This window comes from Cydia splendana, chromosome 15 (assembly GCF_910591565.1).
Source record: "Cydia splendana chromosome 15, ilCydSple1.2, whole genome shotgun sequence".
Classification (NCBI taxonomy): Eukaryota; Metazoa; Arthropoda; class Insecta; order Lepidoptera; family Tortricidae; genus Cydia; species Cydia splendana.
Window position 1 is genome coordinate 14,799,885 of NC_085974.1, and position 23,162 is coordinate 14,823,046.

Here is a 23,162-nt window from a genome sequence, read left to right on the forward strand (position 1 = left end):
ATTTTCTAGTATCAAAACTATAATTCCTACTACACAAAGTGTGACCAGCCCAATTTTTTTTTAAATTCCCGCCAAAACTTTGTGTAATATTTCAGTAGCCAGACTCTAGCATACCTAGTTTTCATAAATCCTAACATCAGCAACTGTTAGTGTGTGTCACAAGGTATCGATTATAGGAAAGACATCACAGAAATAGAGCAATAAAAACCTAATTATTTCTGAAAGTATACTTCTGAGAGAGTTGCGCCCTTATAAAAAATAATCAGGAAACTTTAATCTACATCATACTAAAATTTCGTGAGATTTAACTGAAACCACCTTTTCCCTAAGTTTGCTGCGGGGTGTCGGAAGGAAACATCGAAATCAAGATCGTATTTAAAAAAAATCTGAATAATCCTCTAGGCATCGACACACATGATATAAAACCTTTGGAACATTGTCAAAAGGGATCGCACGAGATTTACATATTATCGTGAGTGTAGTTTCATGTTTGAATACTTTGAATGGTTTGAGGATCATGCCTCGCATATAAACGTTTTAAAAATGAATAGAAAATATCCACTAATGGAGTGCATACATTTATTTTATGAATAGCCTGAACTTTACATCAGAAATATTTGGTTTTAATTTCATTTTGAATAGTTCAAGAACTTAGAACAATGCTCGAAAAGATGGCGCCTTAGCTCGAAAAGATGGCGCCATACCTTTGGCCTGTGCTCGTGTAGATGGCGAAACTTTTAGACATTTAACATATTTAACACATTTGGTGAAAGAACAAGGATCAAAGTCAAATGGCGTTCTAAAAGTTTTAATCATCTGTCGAAAGATGGCCGTAAAAATGGCTACAAAATTATTTGACAATCCGCCTCTTTAGGCCCCGTGCACGAACTATAGGGGGCAGCAAATGTGTCGTTTATGCTTCCGATGTAGCCCACAAGATGGCAGAACCTACCATGCACAAGGAAACATACCGACGAGAACGCTAGATGGTAGCACTTGTTTTAGCAATGCACATGTGCACTTGTTTCCGATTCAGGCCACAAGATGGCAGACCCTCCAACGCGCACGGATACTAAATTATCTTTGGTTTTATATATACGGGGCTAAAACATTACATTGATTGATTGTGGATGGTCAGTGCCTACAAGCTGGAAAACTGTTTTGGGTACTACGTCGGTGGACAGTGTGGACGAACCATTAGCGAATGACGTAGTGAGTGTTGTGTGCAACCCATCATTTGACAATAATGCCATAAATGAGGGTAGTTTCTCGCCCCCCCTGCCGCCACCGGCGCCTGCGCCGAGTTATCGGGCGCGAAGGGCTGCGGCCCGCAGTCTGCGCCGGTCCGTCACCGTAAACGCAAACTCCTGATGACACTTCTCGGTACGGAGTGAAACATGTCGAGCGTTTATCGACTTAAAATACGTGAGTGACCCGTTTTTAATATATTTAATATAAAACATAACATTGTTTTCAGCTATCTTCAGAGGCCGGAGGAGCGGCGGCGGTCAGCGTGCGTGGTGAGGCGCCGCGCACCGTGCGTTTAAGACTGCGCGTGCGATCCAGACGGAGACTCTCTGCCAACTGGGACCCTAGGTGTGTAGCATTTTTCATATAGGTACTCTGTCAAGTAAAGTATGTCAGTAGCGATGTACTGCAAAGTGACAAAGTGAAGTAGGGCAACACTCAAAGAGCAGGATTATTGTGCTAAGAAAAGCAGCAATGTACGTCACACCAAAACATGTAGGTATTTACTTACGATCAACGAGCTGATTGTACATTGTAGGCACCTTGACTTTGCTTAAGTTCATGCACAATCTTACTCAATATTTAATGGTGACAGCAGAAATTTCTCTTGAAATAGCAACGATTCAGAATGTAAACATAAACAAGATGGCTGTCATTCACGATCCACATTCTACAGATAAAACACAGATGACACGCGATTTTGGAATTATTCGAAAATAATTTTCAAATTTGCCGCCTTTTACTACTGACAAGATTTGCTTGACCAAGTATATTCATCATATCAGCCCTTTATCGCCCACTGCTGAGCATAGGCATCTCTTCTAATACGCCACTTGTCTAGACCTAATCTCATTCAGAAGTGACCCGCAATCTTCTGAACGTTGAAGAATTGGGTTGAGGTTTCTGAAGGTGGACGTAGGTGAGTCGGTGAGGAGAAGTGCCGCGCTTTGTGCGATTAAAAGAACCGGAAAAGTGCGGGTACCGTACTTTTATAGTATTTGTTGCTATAGCGGCAACAGAAATACATCATCTGTGAAAATTTCAAATGTTTCAAATGTTCAAATGTCACGGTTCATGAGACAGCCTGGTGACAGACAGACGGACAGACGGACAGCGGAGTCTTAGTAATTGGGTCCCGTTTTCATCCTTTGGGTACGGAACCCTACAAATCTCTGCTATCTGGGACCATAGAGCTGGTAAGGTATAACCTGATCTATGGTCCCAGACAGCTGGACAGGGAATGCGTATAAAATGTGTATAACCCATTGAACTTTCAACCAACCTTATGATTGAAATACGTCTTAAATGCCAATCTCACAAACCGCGAAAGCCTTAAATCATGCTCTTGCGCACAGAAATCAATAAAAACCTTCACCGTTACCCATACCACCCGACAATAAATCTGGTACGTGTGTCCGATTGCCACTTACAAGTCTAGGAACTAAACAGCCCTAACTCACAGATCTAGAACCATATAGACTTAACACACTTGCAACTTAAGACAGAAGAATTAACCCAAAATGTACCTTATCTTGTTAAAATAACGTACATAATAGAATGCTTTACTAGAACCATGTGTTTAAGAAAGGCATTCTGTGATTGATTTTTCAATAGATTTTCTTTAAGGTTTGTTCAATACAAGTTCTACTTGAAAATGTATTGTAAACTAGCTCATACGCCTTTGAAATAAGATTACTCAGTTATTGCAATAATAACAGTATGAGTGATGTATTAGATGAATTATTATCCAAGCCATATATGGTGCGTGCGTGATATGACCAGGTTTTCTGGAAAAAGGTAGACCGTTACTTTGGACCGTGGTTTTTAAAACTTTATTAAGGTTCTAGACTTAACTGTAAATACAAGGACTTAAAAAAAAAGTGTATGTTGGATTACGCACTGAGTTTAGTATCGAAAAGCGTCAAAACAAAATAAAATATCTTTACGTCACTTGAGTCCTTTCATAAAAAGGAGAAAATAATTTGTACCGGTTGAAAACAGACACACTTTAAATCTTTTGCCTATAAGTAGACTTGACATTTGGCCTTTTTAAGCACCAAACCAATTTTTACCCTTGTACCACTTTAGCTGTATTTTTCTTCCGAAAAAGGCCGAAGAATTGTGCGAACACTTGTGTTTTTTCAACCCTTTCAAGACCCTCAGACTCACTTGGAAAAAAATATTTTCCGTCGTTATATCGTCAAGTGATTATCCGAGCATTTCAAGGAGCAGTTAAATATGCCTGGGGATTCAGGGAAATTATGAATGACTGGCATTTTTGCACTTTTCCAGCTCAGAATTTCTTGTAAATCTCTTTAAAGGGGCCCACTGATTAACAGTCCGCCGGACGGTATCGGCCTGTCAGTTGTTCGGAACTGTCAAAATTTTGTTCTAACTGACAGGCCGATACCGTCCGCCGGACTGTTAAACAGTGGGCCCCTTAAGAATGAAATCGGTGTTAAAACGTCGGCATTGAAGCAGTGACATTTAGTAAGCACATATTAATACTGTCTGTTCACGCTTGAACCGCTGAATTGATTAAGATGAAATTGGAGGTATGGAGTCCCTGGAAGAACATAGAATACATTTTGTCGCAGACGAAGTCGTGTGAAAAAGCTAGTGTTAAATAGTCTGTAGGAGCTATCAAGGTGGGAAGGTAAAATCGAGTAAAAATCCCACCTTAATTTTATAAATGCAAAAATAAATCTGTCTGTTACCTCTTTACTCTTAAACCGCTAAACCGATTTAGATGAAATTTTGGTATGGAGATAGCTTGAGGTCCGGGGATGGACAAATGGACATTAGACTAGGGAACAAATCAAATTATTTTTATGAAATATTTTTTGATTCTATCTTTGAAATGCAAGGCGGTTTTTTCTTTAGTACTTATTACAGTTTATAATTGGACATTAGATAGTTTTTATCATCATTCCACGCAAAATCGCAGACAGATGCCAGTATAATAATAAAAATATTATAGTAGGTAGGTATTAGCATACACGAAAGATTTATGTAAATTTAGGATCCGAAATTCAGGCCACAGGTGTCCGGCGTCCGGTGCAAACAAATTGTAGGCTATTTTTGAAGCTAAAATTCAGCTAAATTAAATTTACGTTTCTGTTCAGATGGCAAACCTAAATTTGTAAAATAAGCTTGTCCTAAAATTTCAGATAGGTACTTATTTCATAAGCATCGAAACAAAGTAACGAGAATATTTCGCGACCCGTGTAAATACTGTTTTCTTAGTTAAAATACTTTATTATTAATTTCACCAACATTATAAAATGTTATAAATAGCCCAAGTATATACCTATACTTGAGGCACGAAAGTGATGGTTTCAGTCACAGTGCTTCGTTTTTATTAGGGGTTCGTCACCTAGAAACCCTTATAGTTTTGCCATGTCTGTCTGTCTGTCTGTCCGAGGCTTTGCTCCGTGATCGTTAGTGCTAACTAAAATGACAGCAGCACGTATATCGTTAATGGGGTTGGCCGGTGGAAGTTTTTAGCAGATGGCGCCATCATAGCTTGCCCTGTCAATCCCTAGAATTGTGTCAAATTTTTGTTTTTTTAATACCCTGGATGCCAGCCCTTTAAGCCAAATCTCATAGAAAAAGGGGCAAGCTATGATGGCGCCATCTATGCAAACCTTTGACAGTTGCCAACCCCATTATGGTGTTACTGAACATAACAACTATCCCATTGTAGGTATTTGGCTGTGTATCCATAGCTATGATAAAAAAAAAACCTGTGGATCAATTACCTTTCGATCAACACATGTTTGTACAAGTTACTAACAATGAAAGGCAAGGTTGTTCCAGCCACTTTTTTTAATAGACCAAGAGACGAACGAATAACCATGTCTATGGTCTAATGATTGTGTAATGTAATGTCATGAATAGAATAATCTTTACTGAATTGTGAAAAAAAAACATTAAATTTACTATAAACTAAATGAATTTAAAGTAATATATTATAAAAAATAAAACTTACAGTACCTATGTTAAGGCCAGGTCTGTCCCCTGCGGAAGGGTACGTAAGTGCCCATAAGGCTGGTCACATTCCTACGCTGATTGGCAATGCCAATTCTTTGGTCTAGGAATTATCCAGCCTTAGGGTCACCAAATTATTTAGACTTCGCTATACAACTACAAAATCACACTGCTATTATTTTGCCCCACTACGCATAACAGACGTAAAAGCTATATGTAAACTCATTTAATTATGTACTGTATTTTGGTGTCCTATTACGGCAGTAGCAAAGCAAAGCAGCATTGTTTTATAGTAAATTTAATCCAACAATTGCGAGTAGTATTTACTAAAAATTAATAATTATTTAACAAAATAATTATATGAATTAACGACGTAAAAATGATAATTTGGGTTTTAATGTAGACATAAAAAACGTTACGTTACGTTACGTTGATATAGCATCTGCAATCGTAAATTACGTTCGTTTTAATTTGAATGAAACACCTGTCAGGGCCAGTTCCGAAATTAATCGAGTTGCTATCTACATTTACTCAATTTATGATCTAATTATACATCATGCTGGAGTATCTACAATATTCTTTACGTACAAACTTTCTAGTAATACTGGTAAGTCAGCATTAAAGATCTTTGAACAACCGATGATTTTGTGGTCACCTCTCAGCCTACACCGCCTTTCTTGATTACGAAAGAATTTGTGTTTTTGTCACACAGCTATGCATAAAGAATCCTTTTATGTTTACGCGTGTGTAAACGTGTTATGCTTTCTTGTAGGACTCTACGGCATGCATGACAGTACTGGTGACTTTATTATGCGCAAACATATTTAGAATCATTTTTGTTTATGAATTTAGTAAATAATTTTATCATTTAAGCCAATTTATATACATATTTGAATATATATGATCTGTAAGACGATTAGATAAACTTTTTTTGCCAATTATTTTCTTTTATCTTCACTTTATGGCGTTATAGAAGTCAAGTGCAACATATTGATTGGGCCCCTCTTTTTGCATATATTAGGTTTATTTACAGGTACCTATATACGTACAGGTCTTATCACATCACTTTCATTCCTTCGCATCATATTACGCCCCTGCCAAGCAAAGCAATTCATTGTAACTTCTTCAATTATGGATGTAACGCTTCCTTTTAAATACTTGTTTTATTTATAAACCTATTTAAAGTTTATTGCACAAAATTTATAAAATAATCTGCAAGTTCAAAAAAAAAACAAATTTATCATAAATTGGTATGACGGATTTAATGCCAAATTGCATTCTCTACCTGTCAATAGTCCAATCAGAGATATAAGATTAGTGCAGAGAAAACATGCAATTTAATTTAACCACCACATTCGTCCAACATTCAGTGTTTTTCTTTTTTTCGTATTGGATTTGTATTTGTATATATTATGTTTTTTGTATTTGTATTGTGTTGTTTTTGCATATTGAGCGCAATTTAATTCAAATTGTTGTGTGATCATCTCATGTTTCTTTGCAAATTTTTGTGATGTCTTACTGGGAATAGACAGGGTGTCGCCATCAATGGATACGTTTATTATAGCAGACCATACAATTATGATTTCTATTATTTTGCTAGTAGAAAAACGTTGTTATTATCTCCTTTAATTTTGCGTTTAGGTTAAGTATTAAACCTAAACCATTTCATAATTGCTTAAGTAATGTTTTATTCTATGTTTATTTGTTTTCGAGTCTGATATGATCTGGCTGAGTATGGTATCAACTAAACCGTATTAGAAACTCTACCTTTCTTGTTCTTCTTTCTTTTGTCGCGACCTTTTCCCAACTACTTGGGGTCGGACCTCCTTATTATCCTTCTCTTCCACTGTGCTCGGTCAAGACCGAATCTCAAGAGCTGTGCTGGCGTCCAATCCTAATTGTTTTAGGTCTTTCTCGACTGTCGTAAGCCAAGTGGCGGGTGGCCTTCCACATCCCCGTTTCGCCGTTGGCAAATCTTGGGCTAGCCTTACTATATGGTCCTCTAGCCATCTTTGGAAATGCCCGTACCAGCGGAGGCGGTTTTTTTTAACTTTGTCTGTGATAGGCAGAACCTTAAAGCTTCCCCTGGAAACTCTACCATTGTTATAAAGCGGGCTGGTATGACTCCCCTCAGTGCATGTGTAATGACCCTGAGCAGATAGTCGAAAACATTGTGTTGGAATGCCCTTTCATCAAATTTAAGAGACGGTTTGAAGACCTCGCAAAGGCAAATGAGTATTTGAAGCACACCTCATTAATCAAATCCAGTAAACTGTAATTCATGTCATACGATAAATAAATAAAAGATACCGCTATACCATCTCCACTGAAATGACGGTCTCAAAAGCCCTTATATAGCAAATTTTAACGTCAAATGACATGAGAAGCTTAATTAATATATACTAAAGTAGTGCCGCTAGCAAAAAGCGTTCTTCGAAGAATAGCATTATTATGCAGACGGTGTCCAAGTAAACAACTTTTTCACGCATCTGGGAAACTATGGGCTATGCTATACCATACTGCTATTCAATAGGCTCTAGGGTTCCATAATGATAAATAGATTTTGTTAAATTTTGCAATAAGATTTCGAAAGGAAAGCAAAACAAATAGACGTATGTTTAATCTAGCTGAACAATCTGCATACATTTTTTTATGTCGAAACTTTGCTCGGACTATATCCTAAATACAATCAGCGCGGCTGAAAAGTTCAGCAATTTTTTGGTTCAAACTGAACCTTCGGCTGAAACATAATTTTTATCCCGAAATCTGCCGAAACTGAAACTTTGATTGGTCACTAGTTTAAATACCATTCAAGATATGGCCCTCAGTTTTAGCAAGGTTCTGCGGTATTTGTTATTTTTGTGTCAGTAGATTTTATAAGCAGCAATACTTTCCTGTCAAATCTGCCGTGGACCCCTGAACGCATGTGACAGAATGACCTCCAACCGCACAAAATTGCAAGAAAACGTACGGCAAGCAACATCTGTGCCTGATGTCAGCAGTTGACCACGACACTCAGAGTATAACGACAAAGAAGAAGAGAAGAAAATTTACTATCACTCAAGCAGTCATCAACCAAAGAGAACCCTCCAATGAATAAGGCTGTCGGATCATCGTAAATCTAAACGTTAGCTCCCGCCAATTCATTCCCCTGTCTAATTGATACCTTATAGGTGTCGGCCGTCGCTATTAACATTGCTCGCCGTAGCGTTAAATAGCTGGGCGCTGTCTTTGGCGGTGGAACCGGCTTTTTATGATTTTGATTCTTCTTTATATAAATTCGCTTCGCTGCTACGGTCATCTATTAAGAAGGGGAGAGAATCGGGCAGCCAAGAGGGCGTACCTGGGAAGACCGACTGGTGGCCGCCCGGTAGGTCGGCCTAGATACCGCTGGGGAGACAGTGTGGAACCGGATCTGCGTCAGCTTCAAGCCGATAATTGGCAAGATCGGGAAAAGTGGCGTGCGATTTACCAGTCGCTTTTCGGTGAAGGAAAACATCGTTAGGCAACCGGACTGATCCCATTAAGGCCTAGTTTACCCTCTGGGTTGGAGGGTCAGATGGCAGTCGCTTTCGTAAAAGCTAGTATCTACGCCAATTCTTGGGATTCGTTGTCAAGCGGACCCCAGGCTCCCATGAGCTGTGACAAAATGCCGGGACAACGCGAGGAAGAAGGGAAAAGTGGCGTGCTCTCGTTTCGGAGGACAAGACCCTCTTTGGGTCGCTGAACCATATTAGTTAGTTAGTTAGTTTATATAAATTACTCGTATATACTGTGATAAGTTGCATTGTACCATCGCCCACACTGTTAACTGTACATCGGTGGACCTTATTACAAAAGGCATAAGGTCCACCGATGTTAGGAGTGTAGCTGTTTGTACTGTGCACTGGAATTCCTCTTCAAATTATATTGTATTTGCTGTACGTGGTTATCGAATGTGTCCCATCCATATCCTGTGGGCGCAGCACGGTTCCATTTTTATCGTCTATCACTATGCGCGTCCCTTTCGCACTTACGTACTTGTTAGAACGTGACAGGCATGGTGACAAGGGATAAAAACACGACCGCGCTAAGCCGCCTGGACACATTAGATATCTGACGGGGTGAAACTGCAGGGACTACACAGGGGACTACGAATTTATTTACTGCGGCATATTGTTAATATTTATAACAAAGGTTTGTGTATCAAAGCTAGAAAAGTCAAATATTTTGAAGAAATTTTAACTAAATTAAAGCGAGTTTACATACAAAACCTTTCCGAGTTTTCCTCGTTCTATTTTCTACACATAGGTACCTATAACAATTTTTACCGACGAAAACTAGTACCTACCAGACATAGATATATATGTCACGTAAATAGTCAAGCCAACTTTCATGTACCGTAAAACGGGGTGAGTAGGTTTCGCGGGGAGAGGTGGGTTATGAATGGGGAGAGAAGGTTTGAGAGGGGGGTGAGAAGGGATTTTAAGGCTACTGCTACAAAAATAATGTATTCCAATTTAAAATGGAGCTATAGTAATACGCATAAAAAAAATCGTACCAACAATCTTCCCAAATCACCTTTGTATGAAAACCCCTCTCACCCCAAATACGAGGCACTACGGGGTGAGGTGGGTTTTCCTCTTTATCGTCAAAGTTATGAAATGGAACTACCCAAAATAAAATAAAAACTAAAATACAAACGTCCGGAACACTTATTATATACCCCATTCAGTTTTCATATATGTAAAAATAAAATGTTATCGAGGTTTGAATTTCAGTTTTGACCCCACTCACCCCATTTTACGGTACCTAATTTAATCTTTCTGACACCGTGTCAAACACAAAAGCTGTCACTCGGACGCCACGTCACCGAAGTGTTAAAACAGAAATTGAACTTTATTCTGCTCGTGATCTGTGACGGATTAATCCGTCTTTGGCGTTGGAGTTACGGTGCTGATATATCCGTAATTGGCGTCGAAAAGGTTAAGCGTGTCGTTTTAAAATGAGAGCATAATTTCCATTGATGTAATGAATGAACGAATGAATGAGTAAATAAATGATTGAATGAATGAAAAGTGTCGTTTTAAAATGAGAGCGTAACTTCCATTTTAAGGGAGCGGTTTTTTGCCGGCGGGTTCATGTGACTTAAAAAGTAACCCCCTTATTCATAAACGCGCTACAAGCCTCAATTAGCTAATAATCGTTTGTCTTTATCTGTCATTTTGACGTATGTATTTGTAAGAAAGGGACAAAACGTAATTTAACTAAATCAGCCGGCGTATTATGGATGGCTTTATCCATCTTTATCCACGTGATAAAATAACTGTCACCTTTTAACATCGCGGGATAGAAAGTGACGGACACCGTTTTATCACGCTGTCACGTAGAGAAGAACGACAATCATATCCCTACAGGCCCGTAAAGTTTTAGAAATAAGGGGGTAAAAGATTGACAAATATATTTGTAATATTGTCTTCTGTTACCGCGATAGTTACTCATGAAATAAAACTATTGAAACATCGGGATGTAGTATGAATTCAATATACGCGATATAATCTGTTTCAATAGTTTTATTTCATAAATATATTTGTTTTAGCCCAATAGACCCCCAAACCACGAGCTACTGCATCGTGGCATCACATCGCACGAACTACACATCGCTCTGCGCAGCCCAGTACGACTCCAAACCTAGCACGGATTGTAGATTAACGAACAAGAGAAACAGGACTGCAGAAAACAGAATTGAAGATGTCTACAATATTTATGAAGTAAATTTCAAGAGCGTTTACAGACGACGGAAATTCAGTAAGTACACTTAAGCATCTTTTGTACAATTTTTTGAAGTGAAAACTTCTTTAGCGGCGCTGGGCACTTTTTGAGGTGGGGAAAAATGATAAACTCGAGACAGCGTAACGCGTAACGCGATCACGTGACCGTAACGTTTAGATGGTCACTCATTTAAATGGCATTTAAATCAGTAAAGAAAAACTCAATGACATTACATGAAAAAGGTTCTAATCTTGTACGGGTTGAAATACGAGGATCTCATAGTTACATTCTAACTTTATATCACTCAAATATAATTCAATAAAGCTACATCTTGATGAAATCGCTAATAAAAGTGAACTCTAGTACTGGTGAATAAAACTCAAAATATCATGACCAAATATATTTAGATGCGAGGTCTGCAAGGTAACTTTACAATTTCTATTCGAATTTTAAACAATTAACGCTACAAATTTGAATTTCGAATTTTAAACAAACTCACTGACCAGCAATTTCGGAACTAAAGTTTTTCAATAGAAAGGAGGATGGGTCAATTATACATAGTGCTGCAGACATTTTGGACTAGTCATTGAGTTTTCACTTCTGTCGGCACTCCCGGAGTGCAACCCGTTGTTTTTTACTTCCGGCGCTTCGTTTTCTATGGAAAGCACCACGTGATCACCGGTCAGCCGTCCTAGAAAATGACATGTCGGACGCCTCGGCCCGGGCACGGCCGGGTCAAGCGTGAGTCATCCTTTATTCATGCCACTGTCCAGCAATAGACATTTTCTGGTACCTATTATAACAGTATAACTAGTATGAGTGTCTTGGCATAGGTACCTAGCTGTAAACTTATACTTGTTTGAATAAAGAATAACGAAACTATATAAATAAACGCGGGTAGTTGCACAAATCTCTGTTTTGACATTTTGCTGGGACATGTGAGTTAGCCGCGACCATAGTCTAATAAAACATGGTCTTCTCTTCCCAGAGTGACACAAGCCTACGTCACAATAACATGGCCGCTATATATAGCGCTATCGCATATTATCATATAGCGCTGTCGCATGATCAGTCACGTGACCACGAAAAGACGGGAAGAGAGTACCAGGCGGAGTATATTATTATACCATGCTGCCCTCCTAAGCTAAAAGGCAGTTTTTCGACATTTTGCCAAAATTGACTTTTTGTGATATTCGTAATGTAGAGATCGAGATGCATCGACCACTTTGGCCCGTTTTCCGATAAGTGGCTTAGTTTTCGAGAAAAATATCGTAAAAAGACCGTATTTGCACTAATTTTCTAAGCGTTCCTAGTCTAAAAAGCGACTATTTGACAAAGCCAGGCTAAAACAACGTATATGCAGCTATACGTTTTTTTACGCTCTGGTTTGCGTAAAATCTTATCCACCATGTCTAGCCTAAAATAACGTATAAGCCAAAAACTAGGCTAAAAATACGTAAAAGACGCTATACGCGCTTTAAGATTAGGATCTTTAGCAAAATTTTAGATCTGATACTAGTCTAAAAAATCGTATAGTATTTTTTTTTGTTTAAATGTCTCATACGTCATTTAAGCCTAGTATCACTTAACTTTTTTACGTCACCATAATAGTCTTTAGAAACGTATAAATGTTATACGTTCTTCTTATTTTGTATGGACGTCGTATTAAACGCAAACAAACTTTTATAATGGTTGAAAGTGCGTCTAACTAGTCTATAACGCAGTATATGCTCCAACCTTCGTCATGCTCCCCGCGCGCCGAAAGACACCCTTATGCTAAGTAAAAGCCGTCAGCCGCAAGCGCAGGCTTGTGGCTGCCGGTATGCGAGCGGAGGTGGCATTTTGCGCGCGAAATATTGACCGAACGCCAAAGTAAGAAAAATACTTTATTATTACATTACCATCATATGTTATCAATAATATGTAGTGTTTACAATCAGACCTTCGAGTATTATCATTTTTATCATGGTATATACTTTAAAATTGCCTCGCAAATACTTACGCTCGACAGCAAATACGTCTTTCTAGCGTAGTTTGTGATGATGAAATTGTTCATACGTACTTTTCTACAGCAAACGTTGTTTAAGTTTTATTTTTTCATTCGACGGTTTGACTGCTTTTATTTAAATAAAATCAAATTTATATTAGAGCTAATTGTATCGGGTTTAATTCCCTATAAGCCAAGTAGGTATTTGACATTACGATGAGTTTAAATCTTATTCAAAAATGTTTTAAAGGGAAATTTAATGAGAATTCTTATGGACAGAATAACATTTTCCGCCTAAGTATTTAGATAACCAGGACAAAGGACCATGGGCATCTTTGTATGGAACCTGGGTCCATCCAAAAACCAACTGAGAGTTATATATATATTAGGCCATTAAATACCTAAGTGGGTTTTATAAAAAAACAATATGTATCTTAAAATAAGTTGGTATGTTTGTGTATTAGGTAATAGTTGTATGTTAAAATAGTAAAAGCTATGAGTTTGTAATCTAATAGAAAAATAATTTTATTAAAATTTGAATCTGATTTTTAATTAGGTACAACCGCTAAAATGCGTTTTAGAATTAAATAAATGACAGAGTATGTGCAGGAATTAATACGAGTTTAATTTTATTGCTAATGTAGACTACACAACTCGCTAACGTCTTACCGTGCGATGAAACTCTCGATGATTCGATGCCTATTGATAACAAACTAAAATAACTATTAGAGATGCCACGAATTCGGTAAAACATTATGTATTATTGTGAGTTACGTGTATGCGAAAACTGCTCACCTACAAAGATAGATGGTTGCTAAGATTTAAGTCAGCAGCAAGCTGGGATCTCCATACAAACGTAGTTACGCTCTCATTTTAAAACGATTAGGTAGATTGCTCTAAAACTTTGTACTCACTAAAGGATAAGGTATATCTATGCCTGTAATTAATGTGCAGCTTCAGATACCATAATAAAAAAAATACAGCGAATATAAGTTTTTCATACAAAACTTATTTTTCCTCTATTTCATTAGTTTTGTTGGAATATAAACTAATTAGGTACTGGTATAGATATACCTTATGTTATTGTATGTGCAATTTATTACAATACAACACGTTGTTTTAAAATGAGTACGAATCTCCGTTTTTATGGGAAGTAATAATTCGGCTGAGCTTATTGCGGACTCTTTTAAGTTTCGTTGCTCATGCTCATTAGAAGTACATGTAATGTCATTAGTAGAGTCGAGTAAATCTAGCCTATGATACAAATAAAATCAGAAAGACTGTACACATTAAAAATTTGTACATATTATGGGTTATTCCCACCAGTTAGGTATCTACCACCAAGTTGTTACCAGTGGTAACTACTGGGAATTTATTTCCCACCTTTCTTCCCAGTAGCTACCACCAACTCAGTTTTGTGGTTATTACTGGGAAGTTTTTTTCCAGTAGTTACCACTGGTAAATGGTGGGATTTTTTCCCTAGACTTACCATCAACATTTTTTTTACAGTACAATTTAAATGTCTTTTATTATATGAACAAAAAACACTATACTACTAAGCTTTTATTAAAAAAACGAGGTCCAGCGATTATTTTTGGATTATAATCTTAATTACCATACAAAATTAACATATAAATCGGGTTATTCCCACTAGTTACCATCAAGTTGTTATAGTTAAATAGTAATAAAAACAGTATAAGTAGAATACTATAAAAATAGAGGCTTTATTGAACCCTAACAAAATTGTAGTAACTACTGGGGAAAAAATCCAACCTTTTACCAGTGGTAACTGGGAAACAAATCCCATTAGTTACCACTGGTAACAACTTGATGGTAACTAGCGGGAATAACCCAATTTATGTGTTAATTTTGTATGGTAATTAAGATTATAATCCAAAAAGTAATCGCTGGATCTCGTTTTTTTAATAATAGCCTAGTCGTATGGCGTTTTTTGTTCGTATATAAATAAACATTTAAACTACGTGTCTATTTTTTATTCCCATTTCTTCCATAAATACTAATCTATAAAACCGTATATTCGGTGTTTTTGGTGGTATACGTTTTTTTATACTAGCACGCTAGTCGAAAATCTGGACAAAATCTTAATTTTTCCTAGTATACTAACCAAAAAGGCTGAATAGCTGCTATAAGGTCTTTTAACTTAGGATTTCAAGTGGGAATTATTCATTGTTACTAAGCAAAAAGGCAGCATGTGACATATACGGCGTTTTTACCTAGTTTCTACTTCGTAACTAAGTTAGAACGCCGCATAACGCATGTTTACCGCCTTCTTGACTAGTACGACCTACACATTTTTAAGCTTAATACTAATCTAAAGTGTTTTTTATAAAATTAAAAAAAAACTGAGCTGTTTAGAAACATACTATAAATACCTAAAATAAGTACATATATATACCTACCACATACAAAAAGAAAAAACGGAAAAAGTTTTTCCGTTTCGTAGAAATTCAAGAAAGATGTTTGGGTTGGTTTTTTGCGATTATCTCGAAACTAGCTTTTGTCGAAAAACTGCCTTTTAGACTAGGACGGCAGCATGAGCCGCGACCACGACCAGTGAAACCTGTGTTGAAACGTCGTCGGTAAATAAAGGTTATTGAATAAATTTCGCGTTAGACCCGTCTATATAAATGTGAGTTAATATGTGTTCAAAACGCGGAAGTTTTAAATATTACATATAAATAAAGGCAGATAATAATGGCAAAGACGCTCACTTCATATTTTATGATGGCAATTGAAAGCGTTTTAATATGCCGGAAGTAGTGGGAATTAGTTGAAATAAAATGGGTTGTAAAATATATCATCGCGGTTTTGTCGCTTGCATTTTACTACAATTTTATAGACCACAAGACGCTATAATTGAAAGCTCAAGTGTCAGAGCGATTTTAATGGTTTTTTCCGTGTATCTGACAGATTAAATGGAGACTAAATTTTTTAATTTCTGAGGAAAATCCAACATGCTTGAGATTTTTGAGGGTTCGTCCCATTTCCTCTTAACATTTAGGGCTTGTGCACAAATCACGCGAGGTGTTTTCGGCTACTTTTTGATCCCCCCTCCCCCTTGGTGATATTTGGTGAGGTTTTTGGCTATCCCCCACATAACCTCACGTGTATTTTTTTGAAATTTTTCCATCTAACCGGTCAAGGCCACGCGCTCCAAAATTTCGTAAAATGGACTCGCTATTTTGAAGTGCGGAGTGAAGATTTATGTTTGACAAAACCGAGAAAAAGTATCTACGCATGTGGTAGGTATTTTTTCTTAGTTTCGTTCACTGTACGAAAATACACGTGAGGTCTCACCACCAACGTGATCTGTCGTGATTTATTCGTGACCCCACCCGTATCGAACCTCGCGTGATTTGTGCACAAGCCCTTATTTGTATCATGATCATAATACTTAAGAGCCTGGCTCTTTTCGGTGCGGCGGAGAAACCGCCAGTTCTTCTCTCTGCCACTTAGTAGAAGAGCCGGCCGCAAAATTTTTAACCGACTTGATACCACGATGAAATGCACAATGGTTTCCCAGAAAAGTTATGCTAAGTCCGAATTCGATAGTCTGCCACGGCGGAACTTGCCGAAAGTACGAAAAAGAAGGCCACTTCCGGTGCGAAAAAAGGGGCTGATTTAACCCATCTGATACCGAGATAGTAGTTATGGCAGCAGTTAGAAATTTACATGTAGACACAGAAAAGCGAAGTCTGCCACTATTTTTTTTGCCGGAAGTGCTTGGCAGACGCTCTCAAAGGTGACCATCGGGACCCCTAAATTAACCCATCTGATACCACCATGAAACCAATGCCAGTCGGTAGGTATGAACTCTCATGTCAGGAATATATAAGTCTGCCAAGGCTTTTCCTGCCGAAACACCATGGCAGACGAGATTATGTAAGCAAGGTCGCCATCGGTTACCCTACACTAACCCATCTGATACCACCATGAAACCAATTCCATTCGGTAGGTATGAACCCCCATTTTAGGAATATATAAGTCTGCCAAGGTTTTTCCTGCCGAAACACCTTGGCAGACGAGATTATAAGCAAGATGACCATCGGTTACTGTACACTAACCCATCTGATACCGCCATGAAACCAATTCCAATCGGTAGGTATGAGCCCTCATTTCATGAATATATAAGTCTGCCAAGGCCTTTCCTGCCGAAACTCCTTGACAGACGAGATTATGTAAGCAACATCCGCATCCGTGGGACCGGTATACGTGATTACTGTAGGCTTATTTATTACTTTATGCTTTTACATATTTGTATATTATTATGTTATTAATGAAATATATTTATAATTTATTAAACCTATACCTAATACATTGGGAATTCATTACCTGCTTACGGCAGTAGTAGGGAGTAGTGGGTGAGTTCTGGCTCACTTAGCCAGGCCAACAGTCCCTCCCCCTTTTTTCCCTTGTTGAGGCCCTGCAACCTTACCTTGAACCCAACCTAATGTCATTGTAGCTCGAATCTAACCTAATCTTCTCATTTTGATTGCTTTTAGAAAATATTCTAATAACAATTATCTACTTTTGCAAAGTTAAATGTTGAATTCTTTATTTCGCAAAATGGAATTTTAATGTGACTATAATGTATGTGCAATCTACTTAGAAACTGGGTTTAGAAATATAAAAACACACATTTTATATAGGATAATAAGTTTATTCAAGTAATATTCTGAACATATGAGATATAGTAACATCATTACTTATTCTGTGTACAGTGGAGAAAACATGCAAGTTGACATTTTTCGTTTTAAAATAAAGATAAACTAAACAGTATTTGCCACAAACCGATGTTAAAAAACTTTGCAGTTGTTGGTTGGCATAATACCATCTCTTACAATTTCTCTTCATTAACATTTTATGATACCTTCCTGTTTTTATTTACTTATTTAAATTTTTTACTTTTTATGTGATCGGTACTTCATTTATTTTAGATTTTGGGCTAATATTAGTTTGTTAACCGACTTCCAAATCTCAAAGAAGGAGGTTATCAATTCGGTTGTATGTTTTTTTTATTTTTTATTTTTTTTATGTTTGTTACTCTATATCTCCGTCATTCCTGGACCGATTTTGAAAATTAGTTTTTTGATTGTATGTATATGCATACAGATTGGTTTCGTTTTTGTCAAAACCCAGTTCTGATGATGGGATCCATGAGGAATCGAGGGAACTCCTCAAATTTTAAACGCATACATATAGTGATTTTTGGGTTTTTATCATCAAATTAAGCACACACATTCAAAAAAGTGACATTTGATGAAGTGCAACTGCTGATGATGATCAGAACGGAACTCTTCAACGACGCATAGTTCACGTTTGGCGATTTGTCGTCTTCGTTATGTTTGTTAAGCAAGTCAAGTTTTTAAGCCACATTTTTGTCAAGCTCGAGTTCTGATGATGGGATCCATGAGGAATCGAGGGAACTCCTCAAATCTTAAAGGCATGCGTATAGACATTTTTGTATTTTCATCAGAAAATCAAGGATTTTCATTAAAAACTGGCGCATTTGATGAAGTGGAACTGCTGATGATGACCAGAACAGAACTCTTCAACCACGCATAGTTCACGTTTGGCGATTTTTCCTCTTCGTTATGTTTGTTAAGCAAGTCAAGTTTTAAAGCCACATTTTTGTCAAGCTCGAGTTCTAATGATGGGATCCATAAGGAATCGAGGGAACTCCTCAAATATTAAAGTATAGATTTTTTTTGTATTTTCATCATAAAATCAAGCATTTACATTAAAAACTGTCGCATTTGATGAAGTGGAACTGCTGATGATGACCAGAACAAAACTCTTCAACGACGCATAGTACACGTTTGGTGATTTCTAATTTCGATTTTGACTTGGACTGCGACCCGGACTCGGACCCAGAACCGGACTCATACCCGGATCCGGTTCGGACCCGGACTCGGACCCGGACTTGGAATCGAACTCGGACCCGGACTCGGACTCGGACACGGACTCGGACTAGGACCCGGACTCGGACTCGGACCCGGACTCGGAACCGGACTCGGAACCGGACTCGGACTCGGACCCGGACACGGACACGGATTCGGACCCGGACTCGGACTCAGACTCGGACCCGGACTCGGACCCGGACCTTGACCCGGAAAACCACTATAATATATATTATATTATAATTATTTTTATTACACGTAAATTTGTTCACGAAGAAACCGTGTACCGACTCTTCATGCCATTATATTTTTAATTTGCTGTTATTCTCTACAAATCGACACTAAAAGTATCAAAATATCAAAATATGGAGTTCCGTTTGAGAAAGAAGCAAAACAATTTTGTCTTTGACAGTAATTGAATTATTGTGTGATTTTGAAAGCTAGACAATTCAAGATTTATATTTTTACTCACAAAGACAACACAGAAATTCAATCTCAAATGTAAACCTTCGAACAATTTCCATACATTGACGACATCACTCAAAATTCTTCTTCAAGTCAGATGCCCGCTGGGGCTGCACCGGAGCACACGTATAATTCTTCAAATAAAAATGACAGCTTGATTTGACATTAAATCATATACGCACACGAGAAAGTATACCAGTAGATAAATTGTATTTCAAAAAATAGGGTACATAAATATCAGCTCGCGTCTCCTTTAAATTTGATTTGCTGTTATTTACGGGTCATAATGGTTGAAAACCTCAGTAAACTATCTTAAAACAATACGATTACAGTCGAATTTAAGTATTATGTTCCTTCAAATCAAAACTCGCTTAAAATGAAAAAAGTTTAAAGACTCATCCTTTACTGATTGGGATTGATTTTCATTTTGCGTCATTTTAAAAACGTATTTGACTTCTGTACGTCAATTAATTTTGATGACAATTGTAATCTTGTAATATATTATAGAACTTTTATCTTAAAATATTGCCTATTAACAGGAAGCGTTATGTAATTCGTATAAGTAATACCTGAAAGTCTTGTACCTAGATCTGTAATACCATGGATTGCGACGAATAAATGATTATGATTATGCCATTCGTTCCGTCTATATGTATAATGCGTGTACGTGCTGTTCTCTGAAAATCTTCAAGAAAAAATAACGGCTAGACCAGCACGAAGTACTAGCGAGTTTTTGCGGCTTTGGAGACCGAGATAAAGCTTACAGGCCAATACCGCTGTGGCCTGGTTATTGTTATGTATACCTCTATGTATCGAATGTTTTTAAAAAAAATTTACTATAAAAAGCAATGTTTTATTTCGATTAGGTCTACATTTTGTGCATATTGTATATCTGAAGTATTTTCGTACTAAACTTGAAACTTTCGTTGAAACTAAATAAAATAATTATTCCTAATATACAGTCACCTGCAATTTATGTTACACAACACACAACGAAGGCCGCAAAAATATCTGACACGATCTTATTTGTAGAACCATAAGAGCATGACATATATTTTTGCGGCCTTCGAAGAGTAGGTACCGGTCATTATCACCAACTTTGCCCGCATTTAAAAAAAAAAACACGAATTTCTCAAAAAAAAAACAAATCGTAATTACTTTTTTTGCTCAGCACGTCCATTGTGATCAAACGCATCAGTTTATTTGAAGAAAAAATATTTTTATCGTGTTTTTACCCATTTTTTTGCGTTTTAGAGGGTGGGCAAAGATATCCGGAGTTTTCGCCAACATTGCCCACGTCAATTTGGTATTCAAATACAGCTCGTATGATGATGATGTCTAAGGATCACTGGTTTTGGGCAATCCTACCATTCCCTGTTAATAACTTAGCGATAAGTGTAAAAACTTTTAAATAAATTTGCTGGGCAATGTTGCCTACCCGTTTTTGCTCATTTCCATATAAGGCTCGCCTAAGCATTTTACAAAGGCTAGGGTTGTCACTTTTGAGAAAATCTGTTACAATAGTTTAATGGCCAAAAATATGATTTTTGCTGTGTTTTCATTAGTTAACGGGATAAAACATCTAAGTAAAGGATAATAAGACAAATTAAATACAGTATATATTTATAAACTTACTTTAGTGTACAAACATAACCTTATTTTACATGCGAAGTTGGGTAAATTAGATGAAAGTGACAACCCTAATCCGTTTTTGGTGGTGGGCAATGTTGGAATGGATGCCAAATCACCGGATTACTTTGCCCACCGCTAAAACTCGCTAAAAATTACAAACTAAAGATATCTTATTGATACTGTTTTAAGTTAAAACTTTTAACACCCCCTGGCACTGATTAAAATAACCGACTTGGTTTCACATTACATCTCAAAACTTTTTGAAGTGAAAATTTCTTTAGCGGCGTGTAATAGTGCCCTTGCGGCCTATTTGCTGAATAAATGTTGAAGTTTGCATGCCAAGTTTCGTGCTTTCTGCCGGATGGGACAGGATTTAGGATGGGTCAGACCAGGACCGCATTTTTGCAGGTTCATCTTTTATTAGCCAGACTCTACCTCCATACTAAATCGAGCTAAGGAGTCGCACTATAAAGAAATATTGAACATTTTCTTTCAAGTTGATATACAGGGTGTCCATGCATTAGGGTATTTATATTCAATATTCAATAATTTATTCATAAAATCAATACAATTTTACACGTCAATGGTATTTAGAACCAGTATACAAAGTATCATAACAAATTACGATTTTTTTACTTTGGAGCAACCTGTATGTGTTAGTAGCTCCTGAGGTAATAAATAGTATGACTAGATTTTGCCCTGTGCGCGGGGCCCGAGGGCCCCGCGGTCTTCTTGTAGTTTGTTGTTGGTGCTGTTGTTTTTGTTGTAGTAGTAGTAGTAGTAGTAGTAGTTTGTTTTCCAAAGGGAAAAAGAAATAAAGTTGTACTTTTGCTAGGACGAAAAGATCCGCGTGAAAGCACTACATTCCCGCAGCTCGGCCTGGCCTCGCGTGCTTGGGAACTCGTAAGGGACGCTCCGGGCCTTCGTCCTTCGCTGGGTTTCGAAGCTCAGCGTCGGGCCTTCGGCCCGCCGCTTCGCTTATTAAAACAGTTGGGAGGGTTGGTTTTGCTTCGGGGCTTAAGCGGGAAGTTGGAGCTTAAACACGACCCAATAGGAAAAGTGTCTTAGACAAGCGAAACGGCGGGCCGAAGGCCGAAGGCCGTAGGCCAACTTCCCCCTCTCGTGTGACGCTTCGGGCCTTCGGCCCTACGCGGAGCTCGGCCCTCGGCCTTCGCGAGCCTCGACGCTTCGCCGTCGGGCCTTCGGCCTGCCGGCTTCGCTTATCAAGACAGTTGACTTTGTAGAACGCTTGGGGGAACTGCATTCACGCAGCTCGGCCTTCGGCCTCGCGTTTTGGGAGTCGGGGTGGAGGCTCCGGGCCTTCGGCCCTCCGCCGGGGTCGGCCTTCGGCCTCCCGGCCTGAAGCTCGCCCTTCGGGCTCGCTTAACACACTTTTTGTATAGGATTTTGCTTTGTTCGTCATTCCCGCAGCTCGGCCTTCGGCCTCGCCCAAAATTACTGGGGGCGGGGCACGCTTGGATATTCGGGGTGAAGCTCCGGGCCTGACGGCCCTACGCGGGGTCGGCCTTCGGCCTCCCGGCCTGAAGCTCGCCCTTCGGGCTCGCTTAACCTACTTGGAAATTTGAATTTTGCCCTTGTCGCCCGCCATTTTGGATTTTTCCAAAAATTTTTTTTACATGGTAATGCTGGGCCCCCTAGCTCGCCGCATGCCAAATCTCAGCGCACTCGGACCAACTTGAAAAATTAAAAAAAAAGTCGGCAATTTTTTAAATGCAGTTTGCTGTGTTTCGGGGCCCTCTATGACATTTGGTCGAGCACCCCCCACCTACCTCGCACCGTTTAAAAGTTGCCATACAAAATTAAAATGACCATTATTTCCGCCATCTTGGACTTTTTCCAAAAATTTTTTTTTCATAGGAATCTAGAGGCTTCTATCTCTCGCCATGCCAATCTCAGCGCGCTCGGACCAACTTGAAAAAAAAAAAAAAAAAAGTCGGCCGTTTGAAAATTTTTAAATGCAGTTTATTTTGTCTCGGGGCCCTCTATGACATTTGGTCGAGCACCCCCCACCTATCTCGCACCGTTTAAAAGTTGCCATACAAAATAAAAGGGGCCATTTTTTCCGTCATCTTGGATTTTTTCGAAAATTTTTTTCCCATACGAATCTAGAGGACCCCGAGATTCCGTGACCAAAATTTCAGCGCGCT

At 38.3% G+C, this 23,162-nt stretch overlaps 1 protein-coding gene across 1 annotated transcript in view; it reads left to right on the plus strand.

Annotated features, from left to right (window-relative positions):
• Window positions 1-23,162, plus strand: part of LOC134797790 (protein NDNF-like) — an 88,237-nt gene that overhangs the window by 40,519 nt on the left and 24,556 nt on the right. The window contains exons 5-6 of the mRNA XM_063770159.1: window positions 1,478-1,596; window positions 10,817-11,025. Of these exons, the coding sequence (XP_063626229.1) occupies window positions 1,478-1,596; window positions 10,817-11,025 (328 nt within the window). The remainder of the gene's footprint in view (window positions 1-1,477; window positions 1,597-10,816; window positions 11,026-23,162) is intronic.